This window comes from Lutra lutra, chromosome 6 (genome assembly GCF_902655055.1).
Source record: "Lutra lutra chromosome 6, mLutLut1.2, whole genome shotgun sequence".
NCBI classification, from domain to species: Eukaryota; Metazoa; Chordata; class Mammalia; order Carnivora; family Mustelidae; genus Lutra; species Lutra lutra.
In genome coordinates, this window is record NC_062283.1 from 64,030,759 (window position 1) to 64,047,231 (window position 16,473).

General features: G+C 55.1%; 2 protein-coding genes across 7 annotated transcripts in view; both read right to left on the reverse strand.

Moving 5' to 3' along the window:
• FOXP4 (forkhead box P4) overlaps positions 1–13,854 on the reverse strand; it is a 51,295-nt gene extending 37,441 nt beyond the window's left edge. For all 6 annotated transcript variants that reach the window (XM_047733112.1, XM_047733115.1, XM_047733111.1 and 3 more), the window contains exon 1: positions 13,398–13,854. The gene's annotated coding sequence lies outside the window, so the exon portion shown is untranslated. The remainder of the gene's footprint in view (positions 1–13,397) is intronic.
• LOC125101607 (translation initiation factor IF-2-like) lies at positions 12,372–15,698 on the reverse strand. Its single transcript, XM_047731997.1, has 4 exons — positions 15,635–15,698; positions 13,398–13,887; positions 13,129–13,219; positions 12,372–12,539 (listed from the first exon to the last, which is right to left on the reverse strand). Exons 1-4 carry the CDS (start codon positions 15,696–15,698, stop codon positions 12,372–12,374), a joined length of 813 nt encoding a protein of 270 aa, XP_047587953.1.
• Positions 15,699–16,473: the final 775 nt, after the last annotated feature.

Here is a 16,473-nt window from a genome sequence, read left to right on the forward strand (position 1 = left end):
ATAATAGTATAGCCCTGTCGACTTCCAAGAAAGCTCAGGAAGCCAACTGCAAAAAAAGACAGATGAAGCTTTTGTCAAAGGGAGAACAAAATGGGCCGAAACCTTAAGCCAGAGGATCTCAAACTTGAATGCATCAGAATGCCCTTGGAGGGCTTGTCAGAACACAGACTGCTGGGCCTGAGGCCTGGAGTTTCTGATTCAGTAGGTCTGAGAATCTTCTTTTCTAAAAAGTTCCCAAGTGATGTTAGTGCTGCTCATCAAGACCACAGGTCTCCTCAGTGATGACCACTGACTTTAGTTTATGAGCTGCCTCGTGGCCAAAATGAGATGATCCATGTCCAAGGCCATTTATTCATTCAACATGGATTTAGTGCCTGATTAAGACAGACAACAGGGAGGTGGGGGGTGGCGCCTAGCTAGCCTGGTTGGTAAAGCATGCAACTCTTGATCTCAGGGTGGTGAATTCAAGTCTCACAGTGGGCACGGAGCTTACTTTAAAAAAAAGCGGGGAGGGGGAGCCTGGGTGGCTCAGTGCGTTAAGCCTCTGCCTTTGGCCTAGGTCATGATCTCGGGGTCCTGGGATTGAGCCCCCACATCAGGCTCTCTGCTCAGCAGGGAGCCTGCTTCCCCCTCTGTCTCTCTGCCTGCCTCTCTGTCTGCTTGTGATCTGTCAAATAAATAAAATCTTAAAAACAAAAAACAAAAAACAAAAAAAACCAAAGACAAACCCTGAGGATCTATCTTGCAGGACTGCAAGACACCGGAATTTGGTCCCTACCCTCTGCTGGTTTCCAAATCTTGAACAAACCAGTGCAGCAGTGCCCTAGATACTTTGAGGGTAATTTATAATAATGGGGGGGGGGGGGTCCTGTTCACCCCAACCCCTTTTCACTGGGTAAATCTGGCATTGTCTTTTTGAAAATTTAGCCACTAGTAGAGTTTTGGCCGTGAACGAAGTCATGCTTCTTTCTCCTCCAGTGGACAGCCAAGAGTGTATAGCACCAGCAGTGACCCTCATCCATTCACTGGTCCCCCGGAAACTTAAGCATGTACAGTGAGCCAGGCTGTGTGTGTGGGCAGACCCGAGCAGAACAGGGCCCAGGCCCTAAGTGCTGGAGCTCATGGTTCCCGTGAGGGGAGGCAGATGATAAATAAGGACACAAATAAGTAGATAAGCTCACATAAAGAAAGTAGGTTCCATCAAATGTGAGTACAGGGAATAAGCAGGGGACTCTAACTTAATGGGGGGTGGGGGTGGGAGTGCAGGGAAGGCCTTCTCTTCGAGGAAATGGCATTTATGTTCAGAGATGAAAGGTGATTAGATGCTGGCCAGGTAAAATGTACACTGAATTCAGGGCAAACAGCACAGGCAAAGGCCCATATTTTATGAGAGGTTGCTGCTTTCAGACTTTTCCAGAGCTAAAAGTCTTTGAAATGGACACATTGCTAGATTCCATAAAAAGATGTGGGTGCCAGAGAGAACAGAGCACGAAGACGCATTATATTTCCTATTTACTTTCCCTATCTTTCTAGCTGTCCTGCTATCAGGTCTTACCTGTGTCAGGGACATAAAGCAGAGGGCTTTCCAGAGCAATAAGCACTGACATCACAAGTAACAGAAGAATGCTTCCCAACCTGTCCTCCAAAGGTGGAGCTCAGGCCCCAAAGGAACACTGACTCAGGCTACCGGAAGAGGCGAGGGTTTGGGTAGCAGCTACTTTTGGCCTTGGCCCTCCTTAGCCAGCCACACTCATTTGCCATCCTACCTGGGGACCAATTTCTGGTCTCTTATCTCTGTATGGAGAGCACTGAGCAGTGAGGTCACCAGACTGAGCCTTGGTGACCTTATTTGTCTTATGGGACTAATACCAATAAACCTTCCTTTCAGGGTTGCCGTGATTGCAAACAGAATACACTGCATGAAAAAGCCATTCAGAGAAGGGCGGTTACTATGATTACGGGGGCCCAGAAAGTCCTGCTACACCTCAACTCTGAGTGGGCGAGGGTTTGTGATCCTATTATCCTCTCATCACAGCCCTTGGTTCAGCATTTGCAGAAAGTGAGGCAGGACCCACGGGTTAGGATGTCTCTAGCTCCAAAGTGAGTCCCTAAACCAGAGCAGGGTGAGTCACATCGTATCTGGCTTTCTGATTATGCCTACAGTGTCTTGTCCCAGTAGATGGGGCTCTCTTGAGTTCCAGAAAAAGCTTAATCCCTCTCTAAACCCATGTTGTCCCTGTACTTTGGGACTCTCCTTTGTGTGGGTCAGAGGCAGGCACCCTAGGCTTCCCTCTGTACTCCCAAGATTCTCCCGAAATGACACATTAGCAGGCACACGCCCCGATGTTAGGGACCATTCAAGACCTTTCCACACAAAATTTCAGGGCCTGAGGAACTTAGGGCAAGTGGCAGGGTGAGGACATGCCTCTCTAAAAGGTGGCAACAAGGATGCCTGGGTGACTCAGTCAGTTAAGCGTCTGCCTTCGGCTCAGGTCATGATCTCAGGGTATGGGGTTGGAGCTGTGTGGGGCTCCTTGCTCAGCAGGCTGCCTGCTTCTCCCTCTGCCCCTCTGCCCCCAGAACACATGTGCTCTCCAGTCTCTCAAATAAATAAATAACGTCATTTAAAAATAAATAAATAAATAAATAAATAAATAAATAAATAAACAAAAGGTGACAGTAAGTCCCTGATTTGGAAGGTGAACCACCATCCTGTGCTGCTTCAAGTTCTCTCCCAAGTTTCAAGTAACTCCATTTTTTAATCTTAAAAGTAACAGACACCTTGGTAGAAAATTTTGAAGAGAAAAAAAAAGTATAAAGAAAAAAAAGTAATACCCATAATTGTGCCACCCAGAAAGCTAGCCTTTGGGATCCACCCCCTTCCAGTCAGTTCATTTTCACTCTCTTCAGCATATAAACATTTAAAAAGTGAAATTGGGGTCATAATCTGTACATGGTTTGAACTTTCCTATTTTTCCACTCACCACTTACTATCATAACCATTTCCACATGACATCAAATATTTTAAGCAACAGTTTTTAGTGGTCACATAGTTGCTCAAATGGGCTGCATGTTCCAGAATTTATTTAACCAATCCCCTACAGTTGGACATCCAGACTATACTTTTTTTTTTTTTAACTATGATGCTGCAATAAACACCCTTATAGGAAAGCAATACTCGACCTTTCTACCTTTCTAACTATTTGCTTAAGATACATGTTTAGGTAGAACCGTGTTTTTGTTTTGTTTTGTTTTGTTTTTTTTTAGAACTGTGTAATTTTAAGGCTGTTAATACATTTATTCCCTAATTGATGTCCATAAAATTTGCACCAATTTTATCCTCCACTCGGCAATGTACCCACATCCTCGAGGACTCATGAGCCCCTCACCTTTTTAGCATTTTCCCTCCATTCTCCTCAGGTCTGTTTCCAGAAGATTCTCAGATCCTGCATAAGGCTTTCAAAAAGCAACGCTATAGACCCTGTCAAACCTGGGTGAGTTTAGAGGGTACACAGCAGGCTCGTGGGCCTCTGCCTGCAACTAATACCGAACACAGACAGGGCTGTGGGCATAAAGAGGGAACAAAACACAGCCCCTGCTGTTGGGAGGCTAACAGGTTGGTGGAAGAGAAAGACAGACACCCAGGCAAACACAGTGTTAAGAAAAATACCCAATACGTAGGCTGCACCCTGCGTCAAATAAATTGGACTCTGGGGAGTAGGACCCAGGCATGGATAATTTAAAAATCTTGTCCAAGTATCCTAAACGTCACTTGCAGCCGGCGCCTGGGTGCCTCAGCAGGTTAAGCGTCTGCCTTCAGCTTGGGTCATGATCTCAGGGTCCTGGGATTGAGCCCTGCATGGGGGGGGCTCCCTGTTCAGCGGGCAGTCATCTTCTCCCTCTGCTTCTGCTCTTCCTCCCACTAGTGCTCCTTCCCTCTCTCTCTCAAGTAAATAAAAAAATAAAATCTTACACTTCAATTGCAGCCAGGGTTGAGAGCCTCTACTCTTTATGGTGCACAACTTTACAAATGTTATGTTACATTGACACTGGGGGGCTGGCTGTGGGTGCCTAGAGGGAATGTGGACACTCTGGGAAGGCTCTTCTGGTGGGAGGTGACTTCTAAGCTGAGTCACAAGGAAGAGAAGCCTGGGCACACAGTTTGTGACTATATTTTATTTTAATAACAACCATTCTACTCACAGAGTCCCTGAATCCCTTTCCCATACCCTGTCCCCTCCACTCTTCTACACACAACCTGGTGTTCATTTGACAGATAAAGAGGGAAGGACACTTTGAGGATGCTTACTGACTTGACAAGGTCACCTGGCTGCTAGGAGGCTGAGCCCAACAGAAACCCTACAGCTCTCCTGACTCCCAAATCAGTGCTCTTCTCCTGAATTCCACCTCAGAGGTCATTAAGGCTCGGAGGGCAGTCATTCTGGAATCTCCCTGGAATCTGAACCTTTCCTCACCACTGCCCCCCACCGCCAGTTTCCTTTCCACCCACTCAGGCCCTGAAATGCTCCCACCAGGCCCTAGCAAGGTGGCCTCCCTCAACACTCCTTCCTAGAACCACACCAAGAGGAAGAATTAACAATTAAAAAAAAAAAAAAGAAAGAAAGAAAAAGGAAAGAGAACCAAAGATCCCACTCCATCTCATTAAGAAAGTAAACATAAGAGCCATCTAAGTGTCTAATTAAGCTTCTAATTAGTCCCTGCTTGTTACTAATGCAAATTAGATTACTCCGCTTAACTACAGCATGTCCACAACACCCTTGTTAATTGCGGCCTTTTGAAATTAAATTACTCCCTAATTAGCATATCAAAGCCATTGATTCGGAGCTGGGAAAGATGAGGGCAAGAGAAGCCGAATGCCAAGTTTGGTTAATCAGAGACGGCTAATTAAATAGTGACGTGTTATGTGGGGGGGCCCCCGCTGGTTAAGGGGTAGGGGCGACTCATCCAGGGCTTGAGTGGCCATCTGGAGCCTGGTTCTGGGAGTGCCCTTGGCACCAGGGGGCTCCCGTGAGCAAAGGAGGGGCTTCAGCCAGCCTGGGACACACCATGGGGTCTGGCCCTTCCTGGGGTCCCTGACTGCTTCCTGCCCCACCTGCCCCTGACCAGCCCTGGGCCCTCTCTCTGTCTCCCTGATGATGTTCACGTGTGGCATTTACAGGGATCTTGGGGACCAACTCAAGGGGCATCCAGAACACACCCACATCTGAATATACAAGCATCAGCATCCTTCCCCCTCTTGCCCTGTTCCAAAATGAGTTTCAGAAAGGTGACTTCTGCCCAGTTCCTCTCTTGTTGCCATGTGAGGTTTTATTCTTGGGAGAAAGTCTTTCCCCTCCCCCACAAAAAGTAAGTAAGTTTGGGAGACAGGTAAGAGGCTGATGATGACTTTCACAGAGAGGCTCACCCGGGCAGGGATGGGCTGCTTTCAGCTTAGGACAGGCTCCTGGAGACACAAAACCCTATAATCCCCTCCGTGGTCAGAAACGGGACAATTCACCAGTTTTGAACAGTGTGTGGGAATTCACCTGGGGTCGCGGTGTCCTTAAAGGTCTTCTTTGAGCTCTAGTAAAGGCCTTGAAGAGTCTCTCAGGCCATCCCCCTTCCCCCAGTTCCTCCTTGGAGAGTACAGAGGACAGGTGAACTCTCCAAGACAGAATTACTACCCAAAATGCCCTCGGGGGCTAGGCCCGTCACCTAGGAGGCCAGGTGAGGAGCGCAGGACACTCAATCTGAGTGTGTCCTTACCACACGCAGAAATGCAGGCTGAGAGTGATGGGGTCTGGGTGTTTCAAAAGAAGCCAAAGTGGGGATATCTGTGTGAAACGTACCCTTGTAATAAGCTTTGTGTGCGTCAACAAAACTCCTAAGGGGTGAAGTTGGTCAATTTGTGACCTCAGCCCTTATGGCCAGCATTCCAGAGAAGCACGTTTCAGTTAGCTGTGTGACCCAGGGCAAGTTACATGACCTCTCCAGGCCTGGGTCCCTCGCCATTAATTGAGAGTAATACAGATCATCACCTGGACAATCTCCCAGGGCTGTCCTGAGGAGCAGGACAAGGGAAGGTATGTGGAACAGCAAGGCACAGCTCCCAAGTCAGGGTCTGGTAACCACTTAGTTGTACCCTGTACATGCCACATCCCCCTCCCAGATTGGGATGTCTTCTAGAACCTTTCTCCTTCATCTCTCATTTACCTTCTTGTTCCTGCAGATGCCCAACTTTGCTCTTGGGTGGCTAGGAGGTACCACACATCTGTGCCCGCTGCCCCTTCACTGAGCAGATCAGCCCTGGCAGGGGCAACAGGTCCTAATCACCTCCTCTAAAATAGATGAAACTTTCACAAGGACAAAATCCTGCTGGCTGACAGGCCCCTAGCCTGGCCCTCTAGTATCGCCTCCTCCAACTAGGGTGTGTGTGTCTAGTGGGGGAGGCTCCTTGCCGTCTGTCCCTAGCTCTCCCTCCCCCAGTCCTCCTCTCCAAGTTTCTCACAAGCAGCTCCTGGAGTACACAGGGTCAGGGTCAGGGCCAAATTCCCCAAGGCTGAGGTTCTGTTGATTTACAGAGGGACGGAAGAGGGCCCAGGGGAGAGGAACCCCCACATGGCCCCCTCCTCAGCTCAGGAAGGGTGAATCCCAGGCAGTGCCCCGTCCATGGGTACCCATCCAAGCCAAACTGGGCAAAAGGATTCACAGCGGTGGCTTTATTTTAGAAAATAAGTGGAATTATGAGCAAGGCAGAAACAGAGAAATGGGGAGGGGGTGAGGCTGTCCTGATGAGAGGGGGAGGGCAGACCAGCGGCAGACCAGCGGCACACCAGGGCCAAGCCACCGCCCGCCTCGCTGAGCTCTCTCTCCCAACGAGATTCAATTAATTGATAACAAGAGGCATCAAATTAATTTCTGGAGGATGTGAGATTCTGATGAAGGGAAATCTCGTCGATGGAGATCGGGCAGGAGGGGGCGGGCAGCACCCCCTTTTAATCAGGCTCCGCTGCCTAATTGGGAAGGGAGGAACCTTGCCTGGGCCGCAGGCCGCCTGCCCCGCACTCCACAGCGCCCCTTTCGGGAAGGAGCCGCGGAGGCAGGAGGCTCCCGCCGCGGTGAACAAAGGGAGAGTGTGCGGAGACCTTCCGGTTCTCCTCTCGCCTGATGCCCAACCGGGAGCTTCGGCCGGGAGAAGCCCGGGAGAAGAGACTGCCGGTGTTCCCAGTTGTGCAGTTAGGAAAACCTTGGCCCAGAAAGAAGTGGGCCATGCCTAAGGTCTTACACGGGATTAGGAAGTTGGTAGCAGTGGGCGTACCGGTGACCCTGGTCAGTGAATCCAGACCTTGTTTATCACCCAGACCTGCGATGTCCGCCCCAAGTGAGAGGAGTGTAGCCCTCGGGGAGGAGGCGGCCCTCCCGCTGGCTAAAGGACCAGCAGCCCCCTCTTTCAACATTTTCTAGACCTCAGGGCACTGGGCAGAGTGGGTCCCGAGTCCCAGGCTGTGTCTTGGGCGCTCTGGCCCTGATGCAGCATCCTGGAGCTCAGAGATTAAGGAGCTTCCTGCAACTTGCACGGATGCGCTCGAAGAAGCTCCGGGCAATGCTGGCGAGGCAAGCAACCCACGGCAAGTGCGCTGAGCTCGGAGGGAAGGCCAGTAGCCCTGGCTCTCCAGGGGGGAGATTCTGGGGGCTTCCCCTAAGTCGACCAACTCTGCATTCTTAAGATCCGACCTTCGCAAGCACTTCCTGCTCCGATCCAGTGATATGGGAAGCCTTGAGAAGATAGGGAGCTTCTCCACGCTGAGAGCTTTGCTCCCCAGACGCTTACAGCTGCCGCTGCTCCCTGGGTCTCCCGCAAATCCCGCCAAATCCCGCCGTTCAATCTCTACCCAAAATTCTCCCCAGACGTCATGCCCTTCCTTGCAGGGTGCAGATGCACATCTGGCCCAGGAACCCCTGAAGGAAAGCAGGAAGTACACCGCTACCCTTTTTTGGGACCAATTTCTTTCAGCCTGGGTCTCCTGGAAGTGTGGGCTCCAGAACTGCGCAACTCAATTCGAGGGAGCTCATCGGGTTGAGGAACCCAGAATGGGAGCCCACTCGCCCACTGCCCCCCAGTTTCCCTTCACACAGCACAGACCTCCTGAGGACCCTCCCAGGCCAGCAGAGGCATCCTGTTGCCACGTCCCCCCAGCGTCACACCAGAGCCCTGCTTCCAGGGCTATCTGAAATATCAGCCCTGTGGTGTTTGCTCCATTTCTGATTGTCCAAGTTGCAATCGAGTCACCTCTTATTAAACCTCTTCCCTCAACCCTCATGTTTGCCACAGCACACACTAAGCGCTCCACAATGTTTTTGGCTTGGACAGCAGTCCTCCTGGTCTCCATTCCAAGTCACTCTGCCCTTAAGTTGCTGTCCTTTGTCCCTCCTCTACTGCTGGTGAGAATTCTAGGTAACTTCCACCTGCTGACCCTGACTACCTTGAACAATTGCCAAAGGGTCGCTATTCCACACATTCCACCCTTATGTGTGAGGAAAACCCACCATCTCGTCCCTACCCACCCTGCCCCCATTTTGTAAGGCAGCCCAGGTCAGGTTTCATCGGAATCAGCTGGGAGTGGGAGAAAACCCCAGCTACCTCTATCCAGCGCTACCAATGAGCCCAGTGCGCCTCAGGCCCCAGCTCTGGAGGCTCCAAGTGGGTAGAGGACTGGGACCTCTGAGGTCAGCAGAGCTACCAGGATTCTGGGCACAGGCTGCATGGCTCTGGCCAGGGTGGGGAGAGGGTGCTGGGCTGCACTGGAGTGAGGGACAGCCTGGCAAAGACCCGAAAGGAGGAGGCCTGGGATGGGGATCAAGGAAAGGAAGAACATCCGCAATGCCCAGGCCTGGGTGGCCCCCTTGAGGCACAGGACATTTTGATGCGTGCACTTTCCCTGCTGGGAGCTCTCCATTTCTAGCTCAGGCAGGCGTGCCCTGAGTCTAGGCTCCGTGAGGGGCCCACTGGGTGCCATCTCACCAGACCACTGCATGCGCAGCCATAGGGCTTGGAAGTAAAGGGTTCCTGCTGTGATTCCAAAATCACCCATGGCGGGACTGGGTGAAGGGATCCATTCCCATGGAGAATCCAGGAAGGCAATGCTGAAAAAGCCAGGAACTTTAGGCTGAAGTCGAGTATTTTTTTGCTTCTTTGAGATGATCCATCCACAGGTAGGTCCCGAAGTGATCTAAGACTGGCGGCTGAACTTCTCTCTTCCATAAGACTGTGTAGGTTGGGGTTCCAAACCCCAGAAGTCTCCCTTTCTGGAGGTGGTGCCAGCCATTTTCCTCCTCTACACTCGGGGGAATTATCCCTTGCATTTTCTTTTGTCTCCATGAGCATCTTAAAAGGGTGGGGTGTGTGTGTGTGTGTGTGTGTGTTGGGGGGGTAACATATGACTGCATCATTCCAGGGTCATGTGGAGGTGGGAAATGCCAGGTTCTGAACCTAGACCCTCCCTTAAAGGGAAGGCAGGAGGAGAAAACACAGCCTTCTTACCGGGAGTGCCGAGGGGACAGCCCAGGCCTGAGTCTGTACTGTAAAGGAGCGAGGGCAGGAGCTGAGAAGCCCTTCTGTCCCCTCCTTTCTCCCTTCCCCACAGCAGAGGCTCAAGCCCAGCTGGTTGTACTGGGAGTTAGGAGCCCCACATTTTAGCCGTAGCTCTCCCACTGACCGGCTGTGTAACCTCAGACAAGTTGCTTCTTCTCTCTGGGCTTCATTTCCCCCAGCTCGTGAAATGGAAGTTCAAACACAAGCATTTCCAACATTCAGTCCAGCGTGCGTCCTGGCAATGCTCAGAGTCCCATAATAAAAACCACTCCTCGGTCAGCGCTAGGTACCTTACATTCAACTCCCAAATGGACTCTCTAAGATGGTTATTATTGACCCATTTTACACAGAGGAAAACTGAGGTTCCAAGAGCTTAATTAAGTTCCCCTGGAGTCCCATCATGGCTGGCGGGGTCCAAAGCCTTTTCCACCCTAACCCATGTTCTGCCTTGGGCTGGCCCAGTTCCTTGCCCTGGGCTCCGGAGTTCTGGAACCAAGTCCAAGGAAACTACTTTGGCCGGTGGAATCCTGTCAAAAGTAGCACCTGCTGGGCCTTGGTTCTGGGGAAGCTGGGAGAGTTGAAAGATCATGAAGAGATGCTGTGTGGAACTCCGTGGGTAGAAGAAATTCTTATTTTGCGTGCTTTGTGCTATCAGGAAAGTGAAGTCATTGCGCTGGGGATAGACGTGCGGGGTTTGCATTTCAGCTGGAAAGACAGGCAAACTACCAAGGCAGGGGCACAGAGAAGGGTTAGGATGTCGGGAGAGAGGGTACGGCCAGGCCAGGTATGGCAGAGCACCAGGGCCTTCTAGAGATGACCTGTCCTTTCCGCCACAGCTCACACTTCTCCCTCTGAAACAGACACCCTGCTCCCACTCTCTTCTCCCTGATGTGACATCTTGTCTGTCTCTCCTACCTGGGCAACAGGAGGATCAGAGCCTCTTGCTTGGGCTCTCTAGTGCCCTGCAGGGGACCTGCCCACACAGAGCAGGGGCTCAGCAAACACTTGGGGGAATTACTGGATCAAAGGAAGCCCCCCCCCAAGTCCCACTGCCTTCTCCCACCCCCACCCCAAGGAAGAAGTGTGTTTGGAGTAGGGGCCCAGCAGGATATGCACATTCCTGGCAAGAAGGGACCTACCTGCTGGCAGCCAGAAAGGAAGTTTCTGGCCAAAGGCAGGGGAAAGGGGTGGGGGTATAAGTGTCTAGGTTGGAGAAGGGCCCAACCTGCCCTACCCCTGGCATTCCCCAGCGTTGGTGTCAGGCCTTTCTCTCCCCAGGGCTCAGGGGTTCCCCAACTCCATAACTCCTGGGAAACCTGCCCAGGACTGGGAGAAGGATAGAAAACCCCACCCAGACACCCAATGGCTTAGTGCCAAGAGGGACGGTTCCCATGGTCTCCCCTAAGGTTGGGGACCAGGGTAAGGTAGTAGGCTGAGGGTCTGGGAGCAGAGTCCCATCCTACTGGGGTCCTGGGTATGTTTGGGGGACTGTGCCCCCACAGCACCCTCTCCTCCCCATGCTACCTTGCCTGGCTGACAAAAGTGGGAGCAACACCAGACAGGGAGTGCTCCCCGCCCCCCCTTCCCGAGGCACATCCCCCGCTTTTGAGAGGCTCAGATCTAAAGCAGCCAGAGCAAGCCAGCCATCCAGGTGCCTACAGCAGTCCCGGGCCCTTCCTCCAGCCTGCCAGGTGACAAAGAACCCCAGAACCCAGGCAAGACAAAGTTTCTCAAGTTTAAAACAAAACAAAACAAAACAAGCCTGCAGACCTCCCATTCCCCGAAGCAATTTTCTGCCTGTTTGTGTGGGGACTGTCTGAGGCAAGGGCTGTCTGAAGCAAGTGTGTCTCTCATTTGGGCAGCTGAGATGTGGCCATCCCTGCCTTTCCCGCCCCTGTGACCACCCGCTGGCTCACCAGGAATCAGGGGCTTAAAATGCCTGCCGCTAGAATCGTTTAGTCCTGGTTTTCTGCTGAAAGTGAGTTTCTGGGTTCATGGGTTCACATTCTCAGTGTCGAGTCTGGGTTATCCACTGCGCTCTCAGGTGGGACTGGTCAGACCCTCCCACTGCTGCAGGCCTTTTAGCGGTCCTGTTGCACCTTCTTTCTGCGTGGGAGATGGGGGCACCCTGGCCAGTCTCTGGCTCCAACCCCTGCTGTCCTTCAAGCTTTACTCCCAGGGCCCTCAATCCCAGACCCAACACAGCTCGCCCTGGGACAATCCAGGCAGTGCTTGAAAAGGGGGATGAAGATGCTGTAAAAACCCCGCATTGGCCAAAATGCTCCTGGGCTTTCTTAGGAACCGCAAGGATGACAGCTTCAGACTCGGGTTTGCTCTTTCATCCCCCCATCTGAACCCCTGCTCCAGACTCCGCGGCCAATCTGCAGGGAGATCCGGTGTTGGGGTGCGAGAAACAAGGTGATCTCCAGACGCCTTAAACCCCAGGCGCGGAGGGAGCGAGATAATCTGCCATGCGGGGTTGACAAGAGAAGCTGGACTGCCAAGGTTTGAGCCGGGCGCTCTATAGGCTCAGGGTCTCCTTGTTCCCATATCATCTTCCCTACAACCTAGAGGGTCCGGGAGGGACGCGGCCGTGTTCACGAGGTCGCCCCAGTTGTAGGAAGGCATCCGCAGCCGTTAGGGCCTCTGTCTCAGAATCCGCGTCCCGCGAAATCACACGGTCCTTTGCCGGGGAGGCCGGGTCTCCGGGTCGCTCAAGACGCCCCACATTCTAGCGCCACAGGCTTTGCCCGGGCTCAGCCCCAAGTTAGTCTGGCGTTCACGCGGAGCGCGGGGTCGGAGCGCCGCCGGGGTGACTGCCGGTCAGAGAGGTGTCCGTGGGGGGCCGTCGGGAGGAGACACTGGGGTCGGCAGTCTGAGGGGCGTCCTGCTTGGTTACTCGGGAACCCTCTTCCCTGGGGGCCTCGGAACCCTGCTGCTGCCCACCCTTCCCCCCCCAACGTGGTGAGGCGGTTGGGGGTGGGGGTGGCTCTCCCCAAATGCGGTGAATAAAGGTATCCGCCGGGTCCGTCCCCCGCCCTCCAGCACAGGCGCCGTTTCCAGACGCTCTTAAGTCCCCAAGAAGTTTTCCGCTCTATCTGCGAGCTGGCCGAGCCGTGGGGGGACCGGGTTGACTGGCCCCGGAACCTCCAAGGCGCGAGCCCAGCAAAACAAGTCCCCTTCTCACCAGAGGCGACGCGGCGGGTGAGACCACTGTCCCCCCCCCTCCGCCCCCAATCTGCCTCCGGCGCTTCTTGGGGAATCCTGGACAGACTGGGGTTGGGTTGGGGGAGCTCGCGCCACCACTTCCCTCCCCAGCTCAGGAAAGTCCGGGCCGAGAAGTACTCTTTGTTTGACTCGGGCGGGGGCCGGGTTGGGGGGGTCGCGCCCCCTTACACCCCACTCCCTGCCGCCAGGCCGGGAGGGGGCGGGGCCCAGATTCTGGGGGAAGGGCGGGCCTCAGTAGCCTTTCCAACCCCCCCTCCCCGCCGACCTCCGGCTGCCCCCACCTCCCGCCGCCCCGCCGTAGCCCCCACCTGTTCCCAAGGCGGCTGTGGGCCGTGGGGGCCCAGGCCGGGGGCGGGGTGTGGTGGCGGCGCGGGGTCAGGGCGCCGCTGCCGGCCCCGGCTGGAACAAAGTGCGCCGGCCTGGGCCCGGCTCCTCCCGGCGCCCGGCGCGGCTCCGGCGGGCAGTTTGCAAACACAAAGTGAGCCAGCGAGCGGCCGAGAGAGTGCGCGAGCTAGGGAGTTGGTCTGGGAGCCGGCCCAGCCCCCACCCGCGTCCCCGGGCTCGGCCCGCCACCTACCTGTCCGGCCCGGCCGCTCCGTGCGGGCTCCGGCCCGTCAGCCCGCGCGGGGCATGGGGCTCGCTCGGGTCGCAGCCCGGGCCCGCCGCCGCCCGCTGGGGCTGCCCCTCCGCGCCTCCCGGCGCCGCGCAGCTCCCGGGCGTCCTCCCTCCGCGCCGCGCCGCGCCGGCCGCCGCGCGCCCTAGCCCCGCTGGGGCATCGCACTTTGTGGGTAGCTCGGCTCGCTCCGGCGGCGGTGCTCCTCCTTCCCGGTGCTCCCGCGACGCTTGTTCGCTCGCTCCGGCTCCGGGGCTCCGGGACCCCGGCGTCCCCGCCCCCGGCCCAGCCCTGGTTCCGGCCCGGGCTCCTCCCCGCCGCGCCGCCGCCGCCTGCGCCGCGCCCTCCTCGCGGGCTGGGGGCTCCGTCCCGGCCGCCGGTCGCGCTGTCCGGTCCGCAGGGGCGGCCGGCTCCGGACTCCGAGGGGCTGCGACTGAGCCCGGAATGCGAGTGGCTGCGAGCGGGCAGCGCGCGGGCGGGGCGGGAGGGGGCGGGGGACGCGGGCTGGAAAGGGAAGGAGGGAGCGCGCGGAGAGAGCCGGGGAGGAGGGAGCGAGCGAGCGAGCGGTGGAGGGAGGGGAGACCAACTTCTAGCGCTACCATAATTCGCCTAAAGCAGGTGCAGCCGCTTTCACCGGGCCAGGCCGCCGCGGCGAGCGAGAGAAGACCACGTGGACCGAACTTTAGGGGAAGAAAAGTGGGGACTTGGGAAGAAGACACGGGGCTGCGGACCTGAGAAAGGGGAGGTGGAGAGACCCCAGGGATTCTCCCTGCCCTCGCGAATTCTGTGGCGCGCTCTGCAAACCCCAGCTTTTCCCCGGAGTCTGGAGGTACGGCCGAGCCCTGCTCCCACACGGTTCATTGGTTCCCGGCGGGCTGCGCTCGGCGCGGGGAGTGGCCGGGGGCCCTGATCCCGGAGCCGGTGTCGGGCCCGAGTCCTTCCTTGCTTCTCTCCTGATCCCCACTGCGTGGGGGCTGGGGGTGAGCTTTCTGAATCGGGGGTGGGGGAGGTGGGGAGGCTTCTTCTGGGAATTGTGAACCCTTACCCCGGGCGCGCGCTGACTCCCTTACCGGAAGGGGAATTTCCCAGAAAGTGCTCTGCGAACCGGTGAAGAAGGGGCCCAAAGCCGGATACACGCGGGCAAAGCGAAGTGCAAAGTCGAGGCAATTATCCGGACAAATCGGATTGCAAACAAAACTCAATGTCTTTGCCTGGGGGCTGGGAGGGATAGTGGTGGTGGCAGTGGCGTGGGTTGGGTTGGGTTGGGGCGGAGGCGGGGGTGGGGGAGTCGGGATGGGGGAGTCGGGATGGGGAAAGGCCCGAGTTCCAAGGCGGAGGGGTATGTTGGTAGCAGACGCCCGTGGAAAACTGAATAAAACCTCCACTTCCAAAACATCTGTCTGTCTCTGTGTGTTACAGGTGGGGAGAAGTGAAAGACACCCCCTGCCCCAGATCTTCAAGGAATACCCTGAGGGCCCTGCTGTGGGAGGAGGGCAGGAAGGCAGTGGCTCCTGAAAGCTTTTCTGGCCAGAGCACCTGAGGTAGGAGGAGAAGCGGCAGACACGTTGGTGCCCCCGTGGAGTGTGAGCTGGGGGTGCTTAGCGTGAGTCAGGCCTGTTGCCTGGAGAGAGAAGGATCTCTTGGAAGAGGTCTTTCCAATAGGATTTGGAAGGACAGGAACCTAGGAGAGGAGGCTCCCTTTTGGGTCAGTTTTCATCAGTTATTCCATCCCTTTTCTGGGGGTACAAATAGTCAAAAGTAGTTGTACGGTTAGTGATACCCCATCCAGGCCTGGATCCTCTGTTTTTGCCCTACTAGGTGGGTATGACAGACAAAATTAGATCCTTCTGGAACCCTTCAGGTATCTAGGTGGGAAATTGTAGGGAGGAGTCTAAGTGGCATTTATGTGACTCTCCACAGTGTCCCTCCCAGGATAGTAATACCAGTAGCAGTAAGAAATAACAAAGCTAAGGTTCAGGCCAGGCAGATGCCATACTTCATCTTCACAAGAACCTGATGAGGTGGAGAGTACCAGTATGTCCATTTCACAGAAAAGAAAGCTGAGGCACACGAAGATTGAGCCATTTGCCCGGGCTTACAGAGCTGGTAAGTGGTGAAGCAGGATTCTGACCAGAGCCACTTCAGTGAGGAGGGGGAAGAACATCACGAAAGTTTCTAAAGCAGCTCTGCTAGTAGCTTACCTGAGGAGGAGTGCGGTTTGGGAGAAAGGAGGCCCTTGGCCACGTGATCCAGTTTAGCTTCCATGGAGAGTCAGCTCTGATGGGAGTCGGGCGGGGTGGACAGGTCCGGGCCTGGCCTGGAGCTGGCTGGTCCTTGTGTCAGTCCAACCGGGCCGTGGCCATGCCCCTCAGACCTCCTGCCCATCCTTCCTGCAGAGGCTCAGGGTGGACTTTTAGTACAAAAGAAGGGATTTTTGCAGAGGGGAGGTGGAACAAGCTCGTCCATCTCTTTTCTGGCTGACTCTCAGCAGCGCCCCCCCCCCCCCCAGTCCTTTCCCTGTCACCTTCCTGCAGCGGCCCTCTGCACCTCCCACAGGGGCTCTCTTGCCCAAAGGGGGTTCCCTGGGAAATGCTTTGGCTTTCATTTTAGGTTACAGGTCATCTTCAAGCCAGCTCAGTTTCCAGCACCCTATGAGTCACAGTAGGGGGGTATAAGAGAGGCAAAAGACCCTGTCTTATCCTCACCTAAAAATCGCATTTTGGTGAGGAAAACAAGGCCTCACCAAAGAAAGGTACCAAACAAACACCCCAAAATCAATTCAGCCCCTCCGAAGATCTTCCTTTTGGTACAAGGGCTTTGTGAGAAGGTTTAAGAGTGGCCCTTGGCTCCCGAGGTGGAGGTGACCCGGAATTGGCAGGAGGATCCCCTTCAAAGGGGCCGGGGTATTAACTATGGGGAGAATGAGAGCCCATGGCCTAGCCCTGCTGGGAAGGCCATTGTCACAGGGGCTGGCATGAGGCAGCCCTGGGTTGAGCTTTAGCCTCTTACCTTTACCAGCAGTGTGACCTGGGCAAGTTAC